Source organism: Argentina silus, assembly GCF_951799395.1.
Source record: "Argentina silus genome assembly, chromosome: 16".
In the NCBI taxonomy this organism is placed as follows: domain Eukaryota; kingdom Metazoa; phylum Chordata; class Actinopteri; order Argentiniformes; family Argentinidae; genus Argentina; species Argentina silus.
The window spans coordinates 9,973,533-9,989,994 of NC_139670.1; the positions used below are offsets into that span (position 1 = coordinate 9,973,533).

At 47.0% G+C, this 16,462-nt stretch overlaps 2 protein-coding genes across 3 annotated transcripts in view; both read left to right on the forward strand.

Moving 5' to 3' along the window:
• The first annotated feature begins 528 nt into the window (after positions 1-528).
• On the forward strand, positions 529-3,435 carry LOC310817293 (sulfotransferase 2B1-like). Its single transcript, XM_083687805.1, has 6 exons — positions 529-789; positions 1,432-1,643; positions 1,933-2,059; positions 2,433-2,527; positions 2,796-2,976; positions 3,161-3,435. Exons 1-6 carry the CDS (start codon positions 651-653, stop codon positions 3,268-3,270), a joined length of 864 nt encoding a protein of 287 aa, XP_083543931.1. The 5' UTR covers positions 529-650; the 3' UTR covers positions 3,271-3,435.
• Positions 3,436-3,667: 232 nt separating this feature from the next.
• The window catches only part of LOC310816853 (uncharacterized protein), a 33,041-nt gene continuing 20,246 nt past the window's right edge, over positions 3,668-16,462 (forward strand). The window contains exons 1-20 of one of the 2 annotated variants that reach the window (XM_083687172.1): positions 3,668-3,797; positions 4,572-4,708; positions 4,915-5,135; positions 5,483-5,830; positions 7,624-8,243; positions 8,468-8,636; positions 8,821-9,317; positions 9,740-9,868; positions 10,024-10,221; positions 10,869-11,009; positions 11,224-11,484; positions 12,636-12,816; positions 13,116-13,282; positions 13,665-13,808; positions 13,900-14,075; positions 14,246-14,424; positions 14,647-14,871; positions 15,061-15,170; positions 15,755-15,967; positions 16,160-16,277. In XM_083687172.1, coding sequence (XP_083543298.1) covers positions 4,581-4,708; positions 4,915-5,135; positions 5,483-5,830; positions 7,624-8,243; positions 8,468-8,636; positions 8,821-9,317; positions 9,740-9,868; positions 10,024-10,221; positions 10,869-11,009; positions 11,224-11,484; positions 12,636-12,816; positions 13,116-13,282; positions 13,665-13,808; positions 13,900-14,075; positions 14,246-14,424; positions 14,647-14,871; positions 15,061-15,170; positions 15,755-15,967; positions 16,160-16,277 — 4,225 coding nt within the window. In that variant the 5' untranslated portion in view covers positions 3,668-3,797; positions 4,572-4,580. The remainder of the gene's footprint in view (positions 3,798-4,571; positions 4,709-4,914; positions 5,136-5,482; positions 5,831-7,623; positions 8,244-8,467; positions 8,637-8,820; positions 9,318-9,739; positions 9,869-10,023; positions 10,222-10,868; positions 11,010-11,223; positions 11,485-12,635; positions 12,817-13,115; positions 13,283-13,664; positions 13,809-13,899; positions 14,076-14,245; positions 14,425-14,646; positions 14,872-15,060; positions 15,171-15,754; positions 15,968-16,159; positions 16,278-16,462) is intronic. The other variant, XM_083687173.1, reaches the window with a different exon arrangement.

Here is a 16,462-nt window from a genome sequence, read left to right on the forward strand (position 1 = left end):
TTGTTGTTGATCAAACAAGATTTACCCAACTACACGTGTTAACATTCCTACAACGCATTCGCTCTTTGAAATGGGAATAGCTCTGATTTATCTTACTTTCCAGCAGCTATGGGTTTCATCTTTTCATTGTAAGACCCCCTCCAGTCAAAACGTAAATATATACAGTACCAGATAGAAGTCGTTTTATTATGGGCTATTTGCCATTAATGTGACCTCAGGCTATCCCCTTTTCGCGTATCCACTTTTCTTTGTAGCCGTCTTAAACAGTGCACAGATGAATGACGTCTGTTCATCCATATGGCAACAAGTCTTTTCATGTTGGGAATACTTGCAGCAGTGCGTAGGCATATTTGCTACTTATTTATTTTACAATGGAACATCGGCTCTGTGTCTGTGATAAGGAAGCGTGTGTGTGTGTGTGTGTGTGTGTGTGTGTGTGTGTGTGAGTGAGTGATACTCTCTTTCTCAATCTGTCACCACTCCCATTAGTATTGCGTCGTGTGTTTGCGTGTGTGTGTTTGAGAGAGAGCAAGGGAAGTAGAGGAATGCGTATCTCTGAGCCATTTGATAGCGAAGTCCATGTTAAAAGGTTCAGCGTCTGCACTTCACCAGCTTCAAAGGTTTACTATCCCGTTTAGTAGTTTGAGATCATGACTGAAGCGGAATTGTACACAGAGTACAAGGGGGTCTATCTCCCCACACGCCTTCACCCCTCAGAGAGTCTGAAATACTACGAGGACTTTACATTCCGGCAGGACGACATTCTTATCGTGACATATCCAAAGTCGGGTAAGTGCCTGAACCAGCAATAGCATGTCAGACCAGAAAACCTGCTACACACAGTGTCCTGTGAACAAATTGTTAGATAGCCATACTACTGTATACTGTATCTAACAAGTTGAGCTTAGATTGCATTGCTTTCATGTCAATTGGTGCAATGAGTGAACTGTATTTGTATTGAATATCATTGGCAAGGGTTATTATAAACCTAAATTATTATTGATCATAATGTGTAAACTGATGAACGAATATTAAATAATCTCCAAAGATTAACAAAAATTACCCCAGACATGTTAGTCGTTGTTCAGGTGTGGAACTTGGCAATTCTAGCTAAATTACAACATCTCCTTTCAAGTCTTGATAAAGAGGGCATCCTCTGCTTTAGGGTTGTGCTCTGAGAAGTGAACAGCCTAGCATGTCTACCGGGCACCCAGTACTAACTGACACGACTCCACAGAAGTCATCAAAAATGATGCCTGAGAGAGCCATGTACCCCAGGGAAGGCTGGTGCAGGTAGAAATCGGAGGACAGGCTCATTGTAATGCATGGAACGGAATGAGGAATGGTATCAAACATGTGTGCATTACAATGAGCCCGTTCTCCGATGTCTACCTCCAGCAGCCTCCCCTGATGTACCCTGTGTATTCTCAGGTACGACATGGATGCAGGAGATAGTTCCTCTGATCCAGAGTGGAGGGGACCTGACACCAGTTCTGACCATGCCCAACTGGGACCGGGTTCCCTGGCTGGAGGAACTCAGGGCAAATGTTCTCAAGCTGGAGCAGAGGGCTTCGCCACGGCTGTTCGCCACACACTACCACTACAGCATGATGCCACCGTCCTTCTTCAAGGTCAAGCCTAAGGTATGTACAGCACCGCACGGCAGCCAGGAGGGGCGCTGTAGTCAAAATGCACGAAGGACATTTGTCATAATAATAACTTTATGTATATAGCACATTGGAAAGCAGACCACAAAAGAGGGAAATAAGAAAACTAAGTTACTAATTTAAACTTTCCATAAGTGGATACACTTGCATAGATGCAGATGCCTACAGTACATCTCTTAATCGAAAGATGAGAGATTCTGGGTTCTCAGGTTTATAATAGTTTAACCATAAGTAATGATTCATCAGCAGGATCTCTGTCCTCCAGGTCATCTATGTCATGAGAAACCCCAGAGATGTGTTCACCTCCTCTTACCACTATTATGGGATGGCTTCATACCTGGTGAAACCAGGCACACAGGACCAGTTCCTGCAGAAGTTCCTCAGTGGAAAAGGTTCAGTACCCTACCCTTTGATTATTAGATCTATTGTTTGATTGTTTGACTGATTGATTGATTGATTGATTTATTGAATGAAAGGCATTGTGCAAGTAAGGTGTGGCACTTGTCGAGAGGCCTCTGCTATAAAGTGCTGAAAGAAAGGTAAATGGATGAGCAATTAAGTGGTGCACTTTAGGCCTGCAGTAGAGTTCAGAGAAGCTTTATGGGTTCAAATGTCCAGCACTATTAGCAACAGGGACAATGTTCAAGGCCACCATGTTTATTGCAGTCACTTTAACAATTGATGTTAACTCTATCCACAATCCATTCACTTGTCTTTATATGTACTGTATTAATAGATTGTTTGTTGTTGTCTTCGTCCCGACAGTGATGTTTGGATCATGGTTTGATCACGTGAAGGGTTGGCTGAGCGCTAAGGATCAGGACCGCACCATGTACATCTCCTATGAGGAAATGATATTTGTGAGTCCCTTGAAATCTCCTGAGTAGATCTCACATCCTCTGGACGAGATAATTGTGTTTATGCCGAAATGATAACACTACTACATTCCTTGAAACAGTGAGACAATGATTTGTGTTTTGTTTGCAAGGGACCGCTGTGGTCCTTATGCTATTACTTTGGACAGAATTCTCTGGTTCACCCCACAACTTTGAGAATATTTCATGGTAATGTATTGTCAAGTCTTTTAGAGTTTATGTAACATGTATGTTGTTTGTTTCTATGTTGCAGGATCTGAGAGATTCAGTGGCTAAAATCTCCCAGTTCATGGAGAAGTCTCTGAGCTCAGAGGTGATAGAGAATATAGCAGATCACTGTGTGTTCAAGAACATGAAACAGAATAAGATGTCCAACTACTCTCTGGTCCCCAGTGAGTTCATGGACCAGAAGAAATCAGAGTTTCTCAGGAAGGGTACCTATCCATGAATTACAATATCTTTCCAAGAATACAATTATTACATATGTGTCCCCCCCCCCCCCAACAATCCTGTTTGTTTCATCTTAATAAGGGTTGGGCAACCATTCAGCATGTTCAGTTCAATGTCTCTCAACAAGTAGCAAGTAGTAACAAGTATGTGTTTTTTTTGTTGTTGCAGGAATCGCTGGAGACTGGAAGAATCAATTAACCGTGGCCCAAGCAGAGAACTTTGATGCCATTTACAAAGACAAACTGAAGAGTGTCAAATACAAATTTGTGTGGGATTAACTTGATTAAAGGTTTTCCCCAGAGCCATTTTATCGTCATCCATGTACCTCAACTTTACACCTATAAACTGTACTATATACCGTACAACTCATTATTCAACACAGATTTCAAGCCTATAGTTTTCTACAACATCTGATCAATCTGTTATGTAGGCTAGGTATGAAAATAAGGGAATAAAAATAAGGGAATACAAATATATTTTGTGGTAAACACACTTCTATGTCATTCCTCATATGTTTTTCTCCAGTACGCCAGGTGGCGACATATCATCTGTCACCTAACCTAACCACTCTTCAAACCACAGATAAATACATTTAAATGATGTCATTTGGCCGGCTAGCCAAACATTGCCATTGCTGTTTATGTTTATGTTTCTCGAGGATAGAAGCTGGCCTTTATGAGGGTCTCGTCAGCGAAACGATGAAACTACTGTCTCGTAAATGTATTTTATAGTAGGAGGCAAAAGTGTATCAATCTGTGTAGCGTAAACGCAGAGAGGATGCATAACCCAGGAGCGTTATAGCCAGGTACGTTGTTACTTGGCGATGGACTGAGACATCACTTCTCAAAAGTGTAATTGACTCAAGTGAAAAAAATATATGAAACTCAGAAATGAGCTAGTTATTAGGCTACTTAGCTACTTAGCTCACAAAGGTCTCCATTCATAGAAAGCCAATGCTATCCTTCGTTACCCAAACACTCAAGTTAGCTATGTCAGAGGTGACGGTAAACTTATGCTAGTTTAATTTAAACTTGATAGCTTGAACATTTGGGCATAGGAATAGTCTTACTGCTATATAGTCATAACTATTGCTCAATACCATGCCAGCCAGGGTCTCTGAAATGCACCTGGGCACGACAGGGTCTCAAGCCCTCCTTGTCATAGGTGCTCTGCTAAATTGCTGACATGAATTGCATAAAATGATGCACAGTTGGTTATATGCAATTATCAAAATGAGCCATTATCCACAGCAGAACCAGTGATGTGCTGCAGCCCTACAGTGTGTATCCCTAGAACCCAAGCCTGACCTGAACTAGGCACTACCTGGAAAAAACCTAATAGCACATCAGATCTAATTTAACAAGCTCTCGATTGCGGACCACATGAAGTACAGTGTTATATGTTGGGTTTTGCTGGAACAAAAACATTTGAGTTTGAGACCACTGTCCTTGTGAACATGTGATGCCCACTGTTTACCAAATGTATGTAGTGTGATGAGCGTTTCTCATTTGTGACCTGACATCAAAGACGAGTGGACGTTTAATTTAAATGTTATTCTTCTCATGTGAATGAATGGCAGACTGACATCATGGAAGAAACAAAGAGAGAGCTTGTCCGTTTGTGTATGGACCACCCAGAGGGTCTCTCCATATTCAAGCTCCACAGCCTTTACCTAAGGACCTGCAACAAGCCTCTGGATCTGGGGGGCTCAAACAGGCAATGACAATTTTCTGATCCAGGCATTAATACAAACAATGTTGTGTTGCTGATAGGCTAGTGGATTTCTTTATGATATTTTCCATGGTGTATGTCTATTGTATTGATTAGTGCACTTAGATTTCGCTAGCTAGAGTATTTGGAACATTAAGCCAAAATTATCCATATTATCACTAAAATGATTATTTATAAATATGTTATCCTAGGCTGTCAGCCCTGGAGACCCTGCTGAGGAGCATGCCCACCCAGCTCCGCTTCTCCTCTACCGGAGGGCTGACTGTGTGGCCCATCACGCCCCTGAAGACAGCTGTGGACTCTTCATCATCGACTTGTTCATCATCATCATCATCATCAGCCACCGCAGTAGCAGGAAAGTCTCTCTCTGCCCCTGGGAAGGACCACTCCTCCACACATGACGGCAGTAAAGGTAATGACTGCTCGTCGAGAGTTTTTCCCGCTTTTTTTTTTTTTCCCCCGCTCTTTGTATTGGGTGAAAGATTTTGACACTTTGGTCCACCAGACCTTCCGAGCATTGGGCAGAAGTGTTTGGGAACGAGATTAAGAAACTCACTGACTCCTGACTGTGATGAAAATACCTCTGTTGGGTTTGTCTGGGTCTGACAAGGACTAGATCGATGAAACTAAGGGTTTTCTACCCTACTGCTGTCTAACCTCCCCATATCTGAAACTGCATCTCAAACTGATATTTATCAGTCTTGGCTTTTGGGTTTTGGACAATGTTTTTAAAAAAAATAAGGTCTTCTTCATTCCTAGCTTTCCGCCTCCAGAGGCTGAGAGGAGAGGTTCTAACCATGCTCGCCAGCAGCCCCGGTGGTGTGGAGGTGCCAAAGCTGCGAGCCCACTACAAGCAGATGTACAGTAGACGGTTGATCCTGGCTGAGTATGGGCTGGAGGGTCTACAGGAGCTGTTTACTGATCTGGGGGACAGCGTGAGTGTGGAGAGAGTGGACAAGAGGAACATGGTGAGGTTGAGGGACCCCAGAGGCCAGAGGGAACACTCACAGCAGGGTCCTGCTAAGGAGAGGAAGAGGCGAGAGGAGAGAAAGGAAGAGGAGAAGGACGTCAACACAAACCTCACAGGGGCCCTGCCCAGGACTTCAGGTGAGGCTGTCCGCTAACTACTGTGAGAATCCACTTTTTCAATCGAACATGAGACAGACACCAGCGTTTCATTAACTGGGAAAAATCTAATGAATAATTAATTATCGTTCATTCAGTACTCAATGAAGGTTCAAGTAGGAATCAAATACAACAGCAATAATCAACAGAGAGAAACAATTTGCAAGGAGAGAGCAACAACACACCCTCGTATACCTTCACTACTGTATGTCTGGGAGATTTGGTGTAGCCTAGCCTACCTATTCTGTTAATGACTTAATTTCATAGTCATAAGAGGAGAAACTAGATTATTTCTAGCTGAAAATCACGTGTGTCTAAGATGTAGGCCTAACTGTTTCCAGAACATCCCCTACCATTGATTTGGGTCTGAGGTGGATTTCTCCTTATGCAGTAGAATATCCTTCATGTATGGCATATGATAGGCTAGGCTACTGTGTTCAACTTGACAGTAGACAACCTTGATTTTGGAGGAGAATCGTTCTCTTTAAGAGCGGTGAACCGTGTAGCTAGTCTAGCGTGTGAAGAGGAGTGTCCTTTCCTTGTCTTGCAGGGACTTGGGGGAGTGGTTTTAGCAACGACAGTCACATGATTTCCTTAGCAACAGCTCAGATTCGATCAGCTGTAGCAGATAGGAAACCGAAACTCAAGGAAAACTGATGCCTCTAACCCCCTCCCACTCTCCCTCCCCCCCTTTCCTCACGTCATCCCTCTCTCCCTCCCTCTTTCTCTCTCTCTCTCTCTGTCTATATCTCTCTCCCCCCCCCCCCTTTCCTCACGTCATCCCTCTCTCTCTCTCCCTTTGCTGTCTGTTTTGTTTTCCCTCACTTTACTTAGTCACTGTCACCTTCAAGGAATTTGTATTTCAATATAGACATACATACTTTCAGACATACTTTGGCATTCAATGTACAGCTGGCTGTACAGAATATGCCATAAACCTCAGATAATATGTTTCCCTATCGGAGAATCATCTTCTGTACTGTTATAAGATGATTAGGCTAAATGCCAAAATAAATGTAAAATACGGTTAAAACAATGTCATTAGAAATATAAGGCCTATTCAAAAGGACAGATGTTTCTTCACTGCACAGATGCTTGGTGAAGCCTTCTGCCGTGTGCTGGTGTCTGTTTCCAGAAATGGGGAGAGTGAGCCGGTCAGGGCCCTCAATGACTCAGCTTCTCATTGCTTTCAGTTTCCTTTTCTCCTCCGGTGCTGTGTGATGCACTGTTGGAGGGGGAGGAGGTATAAATGTGCTTGGTTCCATTCTGGCACAAACACAACACAGTTCAGCATACAGAAAGAAGTACACATTTGCGACTCATAGACACCTAAGACTAGATTTGGTAAGACTGTGTTGCCTGTATGTTTCCTCTTTGCATTGTCATGATGAGTGTGCATGGATGGCTCTGTCATGTTTTGTCAAATATCTGTCAGTTGTAGCTGTAGCAGTTCTGAAGTAGGGCGAAATGTGTGAGAGATGTCGAGCTACTTGTCGAATTCAGTTGGATTTGAGCAATGTTCTTTGCTCTGAGAGGTCTGATTATGACTCATCATATATCTTCTTTGTTTGTTTTGTTTTGAATATTTGGTCTGATGTTACAACATGTAGCTATCACCCCACCCAGGTTAATTGTTGTACTTTGGGTGTGTTGGAGTTTGTACTTGCCTGCCATGTACTGTAGAGTATGAGCTGTACAAAAGTAGAATTGATCCTGACATCTCTACCTTCTGTATTTGCATTGAAACTGATACTGATCTTCCCTGTCTGCTCTAGCGATGTCAGACACGGAGAAAGTTCGGGGGAAGATTGTGGCCATGATGAAACAGCACCCGGAGGGTATTCCCCTGAACAAGCTAGCTGTAGCCTACAGCCAGACGTACCATAAAAACCTGACCCTGTCAGCCCTGGGCTTCAGCTCCATAGCCAGCCTGGTGGACTCTCTGGATAGGGAGCTGTGTGTGGAGGGGAAGCTGGTCTTCCACAAGAGCCACAGGGCACAGACTGGAGCTCCAGCGCAGGCAGGGGGCAGCCAGCACGAAACACCCCCTAGACCTGACTCTCGATCTGGGAAAGACCCCCCACTGACACCCCTCAAGCATGGAGCTAGACCTGGGAAAGACCCCCCGCTGACACCTCTCAACCATGGAGCTAGACCTGAGAAAGACCCACCGTCCACTGCCACATCCAGCCATCGCTCGGGGTCTGAATCCCCACAGCCGTCCGCCGGCTCCCACTATGGGCCGCCCCCCACCTCGGGGTCTTCCTTCGGGGTGTTGTCTCCTTCTCCTGCCCCCTCCTTCACCTCTCGCTCTTCGCCACTCCTGTCGTTCTCGAGCGCCATGAAACTGACAGAGGATCTGACCAAGGAACAGCTGCTGGAGAGGGTCAGAGAGGTCTGTGATTTTGATTTAGTATTCTTCTTCTGTTTTGTGTTATTGTTTACATGTATTCTCTTAACCACTAATTGTTCCTTGTATATCTGTACTTTTATTTCCCGCGTGTTTGTGTGTTTCGTACACTTGTATTGTACATGCGTACACTTCTGATTTTTGTGAGATGATAAGACGTGGGTGGCGAAAGGCAGGTTTTTGAGAAATGTTGACGTGCTGTGATACAGGTGATAAAGGAGTACCCTCCTGCCGCCACCTCCATGGTCCAGCTGCAGAACGGGTACTTCCTGAGGTTCGGCTTGCCGCTTTCCGTTCCATTGTATAAGTCTCTGTACGACAGCCAAGAGCCAAGCACTCCAGCAGACCAGGGCGGGACTGAGGCTGAGAAACCAGCAGGTAGAGACTGATTGATCCATGAATTGGGAAGTTGATCCTTTGAAGTAAGACAAAAAGAATACAAGTGTTCCCAAGCTTGTTTTAGTTTTGAATCGTGTTGAATTTAATCCACATCAAACTTTTAACCTCTAATCTCTCTCTCTCTCTCTCTCTCTCTCTCTCTCTCTCTCTCTCTCTGTCGTAGCCACACCAAAGCTGGCAGATAGTAAGAAGAGAGATACTGCTCCGTCCACAATCCTGGCCAACGGCCACATAGTCCACGTGGTGCGTCCCAAAACAGGGACCCCCCTGCAACACACACCCTCTGCATCTCCAGTTCCATCCCCGTCCCCGTTACTCTCCCAAACCCCCCAGCCTGGTGCTGCCATATCCGACTCAGACTTCCCAGCGCTTGGCCTCGGGGAGGTGAAGCTGACCAAAACCCAGGAGAGGAGGCTGAGAACTAGGGGTCAGAGAGAAGGAAACTCCCCGGTCTACAGAGAGGCCTACCACGCTCAGCTGAGGGAGGTCCACGGGGCTACCGTACGGGCTGCTGAGGCGCTGATGTCTGAGGAAGAAGAGGATGGGAATGAGAGGAGGAGGAGGAGGAGGAATGCTCTGGACCCAGACGTGGTGAACAGTCTGGTGGAGGATGTTATTCGTGACATCTCAGCTGAGGGAGAGCTGGTCACCAAAGAGAAGGTTTGGTTGGGGATATTAGCTTGCTCAGGCCCACGTCCCCTAACTCCCTAGTTTATCCATTAAAGGTAGACTCTGGGGTATGATGTCAAAAAAAAAGGTTTTGTTGTGCAGTTGTAAGCATCTCCGGTAGAATTTAAAATATCTTTGGTCCTCATCCAGGCAGCTGTTGACTTTAGGTTTTGCTTTACCAAAAAAGGAGAAGGACATGGAAAGTGAAAGTAAAGGGCATTGAGTGGACGCTCAACAAGTGGACGCTCTGATGAAAGTTCCTCTGTTGTCACGGGCATGACGTCATATTCCAAAGCCTACCTTTTAGACATGCTTTCACAAGAGTTCCAAACCATTGCGTGTATCACGAGTCAATTGTTTTATATTTTCCATCTCCTGGGAGGGTTTCTAACTCATTCCTCTGATCTCCTCAGGTGATCTTGCGGGTGTGTAGACTGCTGCAGGTCCCCTCTCTGGACGCAGGCAGTATAGACCTCCGCTGGCAGATACCCGCTCTGAAGGACCTACAGCGCACAGTCAGGGAGATCCACATGTTCATAGAGGTGAGTGCACAGTACACACACAAACAAATAGTGTTGTGTATCATTACTCTAACAGCATGTCAAAGCTGTGTGTGTGTGTGTGTGTGTGTGTGTGTGTGTGTGTGTGTGCCTGATTGTGTGAGTGTGATGTGTAAAGTAACCCGTGTCTCTCCCAGTCCGTAGAAACAGCATCAAGTGTGTGTACCCTGTATGAGCTGGGTCTATCTCTGGCTGGTCTGAAGAACAAGAAACGTTATGAGGAGCTGAACATGGGTCCCCTGTGTAAACTACCCCTCGTCCACCGCTTGTTTAAGATCGACAGCAACACCAAGGATGATGACATCCATCAGATAGAGACAGTGGACATCTTAAAGGTAGGGAGACGTGGCAACAGTACTTAGTTAGGAATAGTTAGTCTTAGGTACTTAGTTAGGAATAGTTATCCTCTCCTCCGTCCTCCGCTCGCATTCCTGCTGAAAACGCATCGGGAGGAGAAGATCGAGGTTCCTCCTCTCACATATTCTCCTCCGATGCTCTTTTAGGACGAAGCGAGTGGAGGACGGAGGAGAGGACGCGAGGAGTCGTGTTCCTAACTATTGAGGCTATTGAAACAGACAACTGATACGGTTTCAATGGTTTGCCTATGAATTATGCAAATTGACAGAAGTACGAGTTGACCCTGTAATACAGTATCTCTCCTCTGGGATATCAGTTTGAGGTTGAGAGTTTTCGTGGGTGGCATGTCAGAGCCAAACGTCCGAAGCTAATCCTATTCTTGTTAAAATAGAAAATGTAATCATTGGCATGGAATGTTAGCTTGTTATTGTTATGGAATGTAAGCCTGTTATTGTCATGGAATGTTCAGTGCCAACATGGAGAATAGTTTGCTGAACTAGATGTTAAGTGGGATCCTTGGGGACGACCCGACCCAAATCCCTTAACCCTTACCTTAACTGTTACTTTCAATAGGGTGACATCATTGACAGCATTTACTGTACATTCTCTTTCCTTCCCTGTGTAGAGCCTGCGTGAGTTCAGGAGGCATCTGAACAAGCCCAAAGTGGACCTGGCTGAGTTTATGAAACACTTAGCTGACCAGTACAGCTGTGATTCGCCCTACGAGCTGGGCATCCGTATAAACAGTGTGGGGCTGCCCTTAGCGGTAAGAGACCTGGAGGGATCTGGAATGGAATGTTAGAAAGGAGTGGCACCAAGTTTATGATCGTAATTACAGTTGACCATAAAAAAACAAAAACGTTGTGAGTCATTAAATGGTTGTCATTATATCCTGTTCTCTTGCCCTCCTGGTTTCGCTCCCCCCCCCCCCCCCCCCCCCCGTCTCTCTTTCTCTCTTTTTCCCACTCCTCCTGCCCCAGACCCTTTCGAAAGTGACGAGCTGTGAGCGTGCATGTCTGGAGCAGGGGCAGAAGGCCATCCTGATGGAGATTGAGGAGGAGGTGCAGGAGAGGATGAGGAAGATGAAGAGGAGTCTGATGGAGCAAGCACAGGGCCCCGTCCTGTTCTCTTCCATCGGGAGCTCGGAGCTGCGGAAAAAGTATGTTACCATGACAGCTGCCGAGGCAGTACTGGAGGTCTTCACCAACGCAATGGGGGTCTTCAGCACCAAGATGACCAAGGTGGGTGGGAACCTTGAGGAACATTGATTGTTTTGTTGGTCGTCCCCAAGATGAGCAAAGTGAGAGAGAGGGACCCTGACTTCCCACCCCCCCCCCCCCCCCCCCGCATTCGTTCTCCCATCTATTCACCTCCCCAACCCAACCCTCTATTGTAGGGAACATTGCAACAATGACCTTAAGGTATATGGTCCCCCCCCCCCCCCCCCCTTGTGTGAAACATGATGAACCTTCTCTCCGCTGTTGCCCAACCCAGGTGTGTGTGTGTACGTGTACGTGTGGATGTGCGTGCGCGCATGTGTGTGTTAAACATAATGAACCGTCTCTCCACTGATGCTTCAGAAGAGTGTGTTCTCTGACTTGTCTGGGATTTGGCTGCTCATCCACCATGACATGTCACACTCACCCTGCCCTTTATTTCACGCTGTAAACGGATGGGTGATAATTCCTCTAAGCCCCACATACGGGCCGCGAGGGGTGTGTGTGTGTGTGTGTGTGTGTGTGTGTATGTGTGTGTGTGTGTATGTGTCAGACAGACAGACAGACAGACAGAAGAGTATGAACAAGGTCCTCTGCTTCCTCCGCTCATTACCAAAATGTCACCCTTCTTAATCTGCTAATCCTCGATGAAGCCCCTGGGAAAATGTTGTTAATGAACCGGCCTGCCAGCCTGCTTCAGATGTAGCTAGAAGCTCTGCTGTGTGGGTTGTGGTGCAGCACACTGCTCAGTGATTCTCTGTAGCTTTGAACAGAGTCTGTCTTGGCCCCGGGATTATCTGTTGGGTGGAGTGTTCATTATATTAGAGTGATGGAACAGGGAGGTCCTGTCATCATCCACTGACTCTCAGACAGGAGAGGAGAAGATAATCTCTCTCTCTCTCTCTCTCTCTGAAAACACTGTCCCATTTAGGCTGTTATGTTCTGCTTCTGGAAAGGTGTACAGTATGTGAGATGACTGGGCTCCTAAAACCACTTGAAAGCTTGATTTAAGTTCTGTTAAGTGCTTTCATCTATGGAGCCCTCACCTCTGCAAACACCATGGGATGTTTTTAGACAGTTTGTGGACTGACTTGGATGACTTGTTACAAACATGTACAGTATGGGTGTTTAGTCAAGGCATTTGACTTGAGTGTTGTTTTGTACTTCCTGTGCAGTGCGTCATGGACTTCCTGTTGAAAGTGTCAGGTGACCGCCTGGCCAGGGCCCTGTTCCAGCTGGCCATCTGTGGGGGGTCCCTGGCAGCCCCCCAGGACCTGGTGCCCAAAGACAAACCCCCCAAACACCCGGAGAACACGAGGACAGAGAATGGGCCGCGCACGCCACCTCCCAGCGAGGGTACCTGCAAACACCCTCTTCATGTTTACCCCAGTACCTTTTAAACACCTCTCTTCTCAGTGTAAAGCCTCAGCCCGGTTGAGAAACATTCAGATTTATCTATGTTTTCATGTCAAACTAGCCTGTTGTAACTACTTTGAGCAAAAGAGTCAGTTGTGTTGGGTTTCAGCTGTTGACTTTGAATTGTTAGAATATCTTTTCTATATTTTGTCTGTCATTGCTAATATAAGGTTATACACCTGTTGTGGTATTTTATAACAGTAAATGTGCAAAGACCTCTTTTGTCCTGTTTGTCTCAGCCACTGTGAAGCAGTTCCTCAAAGACAGCCTATCCAATCACAGCAACGCTTTCACCCTGGCCCATGTGGCCTCTTTGGAGAGGAAGTTGGCAAAGCAATTCCAGGTCACGGAGTTCACCTCTCTGGAGCAGGGCACCTTCCTGGAGTTCCTGGTCAAACAAACTCAGGTGAGAGTCCTCTTCTCTCCTCTGCATTCCCTCCCTCACTCCCTCTCTCTATCCTCCTCCTCCTTCTCTACGCTCTGTCTAATGGATCCCCAAAAAGCAGCATTTGTTATTTCTCCTTTTTAGAACTGTCATTGTTCACTGTCTGATACTTTGGCTGTTTTCCAATTGTTAGACACTCGATTCCTTGTGTGCTCTCCTCGGAGGGGAGGACGTGAGGAATTGAGTTTTTATCAATTGAGAAAGGGCCAGTGTTCTAATACACTGCTGATGTATTGCCTGTCCCTTACTACTCTGAGCAGGTCCGAAGTGTTTATTAAAACAGTAGTCTCCCTGGGATGTATTGATTACCCTTTCCCGTGTATGTGTGTGTTTGTGTCGGCAGGTCCTGCAGGAGGCTGTAGGTGGCGCTGTGAGCCTGAGAAGTAGCAGTGTGGAGGGGCAGAGCTGTGGCTTCAGACCCAGCAGACAGGATGTTTTTGAGTTTATCAAACAGTGTGGTGCTCTCACCGCCACCGACCAGGAGGGGGTGAGTCACACACACACACACACACACACACACACACACACACACATTATAGTATGTTATTTATCTCTTTGTCTTGTGTGTTGTGTTCCAGCTGGCCCATGTGGAGACTGCTTTGAGGGCTCACTATGGGGTCCGAGACAGTCGTGACCTGGGCTTCGGCCAGCTGCGGAACCTGGTGGGCCTGGTCCAGCGCCAGAGAGAGCTCAGCATGGGGGGAGGGGCCAGCCAGGTCCGCTACGAATCAGCACTGTTCGCCAAAGACCCCAGGTGAAACCTCACTACCACCACCACCTCTGTCTGGCTGAGCTCCTAACTTTACACTACAGCTGTATGTGTTAGAAACACTGCGTCATGCCCATGCTAATTCCCTCTCCCTTTCTTTTTTCTCTCGCTCTCTTTCTGTGTCTCTCTCTCCTTCCCTCTCTTTCCCTCCACAGCAGCAGTAGCAGTAGTGTAGGGGAGGCGGTAGGTCTCCTAGGGGAGGTGTCTCAGACTCAGGCCCTGGCCAGCCTGCTCTCCTGCCCCCTGCTGGAGGACATGGGTCAGTGGAGCCAGTGGGAGCTGGTCTTCAGGCCTATCTACGGCCCCCTCAAGGACTTCATCGACAGAAAAGCAGGTAGGAATCGTCTTATTCTCTATTGTTAGATTCCACACGTCCTCAAAAGCATCGGAGGAGAAGGTCTAAGGGGAGGAACACTAGACCGTCTCTTCCGTTGAAACATGTTTGATACCGTTCCTCATTCCATTCCATGCATAATGATGAGCCCATCCTCTGATTTCTACCTCTACCACCCTCCCCTGCAGTACATGAACAGTATGTATATTTGTTCACCTTCAGGTAACACAGACCTGGCAGCGTTGGAGGTCTCACCTGGTCTGCTGCTCAGAGTCACGACCTCTACAGGTGACAAGTTCTTCTCCCAGGCGGCCATGACCCTTGACCCCGTCGGCACCGCCGGCCACCTGGTGTCCATTGTGGCAGCTGATGGGATAGCCAACGCCCCCACTGCCCTCCTGGCCAATCATATGGAGAGCTCTCTGGCGGCAGCGGTGGCTCAGGAAGGTAAAAGCAACTGGGACTTTTGGGGGTGTGTGTCTGGGACTCTTCTGGGTGGGTGGATGCTAGAGGGTAAGGGTTGACCTCCCTCCTGAGGCTGCCTCCGCCCCCCATCTGGGTGGATTTTTCTGTAAAAATTAAAAGCGCTCTTTCGCTCAAATATGTTTCATTATTGCTGCATTGTTCGCTTGTCAGATCTGACTGGGTCTGAAGAGGGCGGTCCGTGTTTCCGCACCGTGGCCCAGTTCATCCTGGACTGTCTAATCCGCATCCCCACCAGAACCTGCCGGGCCCTGCTGCAGCAGGTCAGTACCGTCTGGGACAGGGGGAGGCTGAGTCCAATCCTCATTCCATTTCATGCTTTACAATGCTTTACAGTCCTTCTGCCTCCACCTGCACATTTTGCACGGGAGCTCTCTGAACGTTGCAGCTGGACTCTATGTACTCTGACTAGACCAGTGTGGTGTTAGTTAAGCGGTCCGGGCAGAGAGTGGGTGGACTTTTGCCTGCGAACGCCATCTTCTCAGCCAGAGGGCAGAGGAGGTGGTTGGCTGTAATCATTTTGATGGTTGTCATGCCAACTGTGGGAGAGTGTCATAGCTGGTCGGATAGATCACTCTGGTCATCATTACACTTGACTCTTACACACACACTCTCTCTCTCTCTCTCTCTCTCTCTCTCGGCTCCTGTCTCCTGACGTCCATAACTGACTATGCCCTTCTCACCCCTCCTCCGGGGGTCTCACCCCTCCTCCGGGGGTCTCGTCGTGCCCTTTAGTTGCTGTATGAACTGTTTCACACATCTCCTCTCAACAACCGTCATCTTGGGCTGTGTTGTTGTCGTCTCTAACTTGAGGAAACTAACTTTGACCTCATTTGACTCTTGTCAGGTGTTCCTGGAGCCCTTCTCCCGGGTCCTGGGCCAGGTCAAGTCCAAAGCAGTCCTACTGGGTACGGCCCGGTCCGACCCGCGCTACCTGAACTGTCTGCACCAGCTAGGCATCGTCCTGGGCATCACAGACTGGGTCAAAGACTACCACAGCAAGCTCAGCCCACCCCAGAACCAGCCCAAGACCCAGACGGCACCACTAGACCAAAACAAGGTCAGACTACACACGTTCCTAGTACCGGCAATCTTTGGCTGTGAAGACAAACGCTTGAGCTGTAAAGAGGAAGTGCATTTAGTGAAAGTACTGTATAAAGTGTATTCCGTACTGTAGAAGCATATTACATTTGTAGGCTTACCTCTACCATCCCTAAGAGTTCTGTCTAAGTATGTGTTTTTCCTTTTCTAGTCTGCCATGGTGGACTCTGTGAGCGGCAGTCTCTCAGCTCTGAATCTGAGTGAGGACGAGGATTCCCAAGTGGACTACAGCTCTGACTCCTCCCACCCCAACCAGGCCCAAAGTGGAGGTAAAGAAGCGCACTAGACGAGCTTTGGAAATGTAGTCTCTTAGCTTGGAGTTTGGTTTTGAGATGCTTGAGTTTGATACATTCGCATACAGTAGATGGTACTGGCTGGGTTGCATTCGAGAACATGTTTTGAAATACAACCTAAAAACCTGTGTTTTGAGGTACTGTACAACCTAACTAATCTC